Source organism: Cystoisospora suis, assembly GCF_002600585.1.
Source record: "Cystoisospora suis strain Wien I chromosome Unknown contig_2206, whole genome shotgun sequence".
In the NCBI taxonomy this organism is placed as follows: domain Eukaryota; phylum Apicomplexa; class Conoidasida; order Eucoccidiorida; family Sarcocystidae; genus Cystoisospora; species Cystoisospora suis.
The window spans coordinates 5,125-9,151 of record NW_027155005.1 but is presented as its reverse complement, the minus strand read 5'-3'; the positions used below and the strand labels follow the sequence as shown (position 1 = coordinate 9,151).

Here is a 4,027-nt window from a genome sequence, read left to right as displayed (position 1 = left end):
TTTAAATCTTTTCACGGCTGGCTGTATCTTTCTATCTCTGTCTATAGGGAGACGTCGATGATGGCGAGAGATACGGGAGGGACAGGAAAGAGAGCGACTCAGGCTTACGGCGCCTTAAGACAAGCAAGGCAACGCAATGCAGGCGGTGTTCTATCGGATACACCTGGAGGGGGGGCAAGTAGTGGGGGCGAAGAGCTGAGAAAGAGAAATGTTAAGAAAGAAAAACCAAAGGTAAAGACATCTAGATACATACAGAGATTGATCTAGGGGGGAGGTCGATATGTGTCTTGATTCATTTTCTCTCTCTTTCTTGTTTCCTCTCTCTTGGGTTGTTCTTTGCCTTCGTTTCTCCCAACTTCCTTCTTCGTCTGTATCTCTTCACACCGAGATGTACATGCTTATATCTCTAGAGGAGATAGAGAAAGAAAGAAATCCGTTTCTGGGGTGTCCCCCTCTTTCTCTCCCTGTGTGTCACTAGATGGATAGATAGATGATGCAGACGACGAAGGCGTGTAGGTAGACGGTCTGCAGGAGCACTGGCTGTTAGACAAGATGACGGTCTTGTGGTGAAGAGGTTCGAAACAGGAACCTCCTTTTCATAAGATCTTTGCTTTTAGCTTTGTCTCTTCTTCTGTCTCTCTCTTTCTTTCGTTGTATTCCAGGCAGCTCCGCGATCATCAGGAAAGAAGAAGGAGACAAGCCAAAGTTTGTCAAGTCATCTGTGTTCGTGTTTCAAGTCCTTTGTATGCGATTCAACGACGCCTTTACGTACTCGAGTTATTCGTTGGTTCATCAATGCATGCATTGCCGCAGCTATTATAGGTAAGACTGTGAAGACCCCCCAGTCGTTTTCCTCTCCTCTTTCTGTCTATCTAGAGAACTTGCTTCTTGTCTTTTGGGTGCTGTCTTTCTCCTAAAGATGTTGTTCTTCTACGTCTTCTCATAGGGATGGTGAGGGGTATCTTTTTCCTTTCGTCGATGAGTTTCTCGAATGTATCAAGAAGAGACAGGCGAGAGAAGGAATGAATCAGATAAATCAGCGTCCTCGTAGCAATAGTAAGAAGGTAGTTGTCTATCTTCCTTCTCATGTCTGTAGAGGGTCTATATTGTATGTATGTATGTATGTATATGTATATATGTAGGTATGTATGTATGTCTGTTTGGTCTCCTTCTTTAAGCTTGGTGAAGAGATTGAGATTTTCTCCTCCGGACGTTATTTTCCACAGTGGTCGAAGGCTCTCATCTATCACATCTAGTCCGACAAACACGGGCGTATAGGCATGTAGGTAGACGTCAATTTTTTTCTTTCTCTCAGTGCATGTCTAGACATGTGTACATCCATCCATCTCTCTCTGGGTGTGTGTTTAACGTACACGTACCTCTATTATCGTATTTGATACCAGTAGATAGATAGGTAGATATAGGTAGATAGATAGATCAAAGGTGGATAGATAAATAAAGGTAGATAGGAGGAGGAGATGTAGGAAAGGAGTTGATACAGATGCATGACCTTTCTCTTTGCATTTCGATTCATCACTCTCGCCCCAGTTGCTCTTTTGCCGGGTTAAGTATAAGGGTGTTGAGAGAAGTGTCTATCTCTCTATCTATCTATAGGTATCTATCTATCTATCTTCCATCGATCTATCTATCCTTCTCAAATCCTAGTGGAGATGTAGTCTGAAGATCTATACATACGTATGGGTGTCTTCTGAAGAGCCAAACAGATTTCTCTTTTTTTCTTGTATTTGATACCATTCTTCGTGTCTCTTTCTTTCTTCTCTTTCCTTCCTTCTCTTCTTCGTCTCCTCGTTTTTGCGATGTTGGTGACCTATTTACGTGTGTGTATGGTTTCTTCTTAGGTGTGTTTGCATTGAAGGCAGCTGAGGAGTATTACGGCCAAGATGAAGACACAGGGGGACAGCAGACAGAACAGCATCTCGCGGCTTTACAGCTCGATTCAGGAGCTAGTGAAGCAGACATACGAAAAGCCTATAGAACTCTTTCTGTGAGATGGTAGGGTGTACATACACTCTTCTTCTTTCTCATGTTCATCTCTATCCATATGATCTCTCTTGGTTTTTCTTCTCTCGGTTCCTTAAGCTCAAAATTTTCTTCCACCATATACTCATCTCCGACAGATATCGACAGAAGTCCGCAGGTATCTATATCGATTATCCATCTACCTATCTTCACTCTAGCTATCGATCTCTGGTCTGTCTATCTATGCACATCTATCTTTCCATATCCATCTAGCTATCTGCATGTCTCCATCTATGTCTTCCCTATCCGTGTGGTGTCTGTATGTATGATGATGGATGGGCGAGTGTGCGTAGTGTACAAGTTCTTCTTCCTCCTTTTCACTGAACTACAGGAGAGAAAGATAGAACCAAAGAGAATGAAAGAAAGAAAAAAGAAAGGAAATTGAAAAGAAGAAAGAATAGGATAGATAGCCGTATGTATCAGGCCGGGGGAGATACGCAAAAGAAGGTATCTACGTATCCAACCGCGCACTCCAGACGGTACATCCGTATATCTGTACACATGAGTGAAAGAGAATATGAAGTATTTCGGCACTATCATACGTAGATAGATACTTATCTATACCTGTGCGTATTGATAGAAATGAATCTATACTCTCGAAAGCATGTCTTGACGACCTTAGTCAACTAAGATGATCAAAGTAGTTCATCCTACCTATCTTCGTCGTATCCTTCTTTCTCTTTCTCTCCCTTCCTTCTCTCTCTCTCTTCTTTGTTCTCTCTCTTTTTCTTCGCATAAGAAATGACCCGGAGAAGAGTGCATGCTTTGTTTCTGTTGCGTTCCGCTCGTTCTTCCTTTTGGTGTGGTGTATATACACCTCAGGCATCCTGATAAGAATCCAGGGTGTACAGGCTGTCAAGCTCGATTTACGGAAGTGGCTGTTGCGTATGAGTATCTAATGAAAAAGAAGAAGAAAGACGAGAAGGAAAGCGCGGAACAAGAGGCACGAGAAGGAGGAGAAGGAGATGAGAAGCTTCATAGAACCACGAGTAAAGATATTGTCGATCTAACTGTTTTAAGACCAACAGATACTTTCTATCCTGCGACAGATCGCCATGTATGGACTATCATGGTACGTCGTACACCTCGAGAAAAATCACCTCCCTTTCGCATCTTCTCTCCTACCAGCCCATACATAGAGGTAGCATCATTGACCAACTATGTTTCATCTCCGTAGAGAGAGAGAGAGCTCTAGATCCAGATACAGTTGGCTCTCTCTCTGTATGTATGTTCAAAGAGGTCTGTGTGTATGTATAAACATGTATGTACATACGCTAGGTATGAAGATTTGTGAATATGTGTGTATGTACCAGTATTTATGTATGAGTATGTATGACTATAGATCTCTGTATGTGTATGTATGTTTCTCATTCTGCTCTGGTTGTAGCTTCACAATGATAAGGATGAATTCAGCGGACACGTCAATGAAATGTGGGAGGAGACCGGTAAGCCAGTAGAACTCTCGATCCTATGCCTCTTCTTCTTCTCTTCTTCTTCTAGTTGTTTTTCTGCTTCTTTCTTTTCCAACTTTCCGCTTCGTCAACAAGCTCTCTCGTGTCTATCTCTTTTGATCTAACCAGCGACCGCCCTACAAATGAGCAAGTATCAATGTATCTTATGTATACAAATAGCTGTTTATGGACCTGCAGCAATGCATCTGTACACATATGTATATATATATGTAGAGAGAGAGAGAGATGTATGAGTATGTGTGGGAGGGGATGGCTCACTGCAAAACTGGCACTACTACTGCAGCTGCTGCGTCTTGCAGTTCTATAAAGACTTCAGGATGGGTTATATTTATACGTATGGATGCAGAGTAAATATTTCCATGTGCATGGGTTCGATCTGTAGGTGAAGATGTTGTTTGTATCTATACACACAAGCAGAATAGCTTTTTCTGTATGTAGTCATTCATGTATACAGTCTAGATAGATAGGTAGATCTATCCAGGACATAACCGGTACATCTAGAGTGAGAGATACAG

At 42.1% G+C, this 4,027-nt stretch overlaps 1 protein-coding gene across 1 annotated transcript in view; it reads left to right on the top strand.

Moving 5' to 3' along the window:
• Nucleotides 1-44: 44 nt before the first annotated feature.
• CSUI_004658 (uncharacterized protein) overlaps nucleotides 45-4,027 on the top strand; it is a gene marked incomplete at its 3' end in the record, with an annotated part of 8,767 nt that continues 4,784 nt past the window's right edge. Inside the window, exons 1-5 of the mRNA XM_068064843.1 lie at nucleotides 45-231; nucleotides 663-822; nucleotides 1,860-2,013; nucleotides 2,863-3,112; nucleotides 3,428-3,485. Of these exons, the coding sequence (XP_067923181.1) occupies nucleotides 58-231; nucleotides 663-822; nucleotides 1,860-2,013; nucleotides 2,863-3,112; nucleotides 3,428-3,485 (796 nt within the window). The remainder of the gene's footprint in view (nucleotides 232-662; nucleotides 823-1,859; nucleotides 2,014-2,862; nucleotides 3,113-3,427; nucleotides 3,486-4,027) is intronic.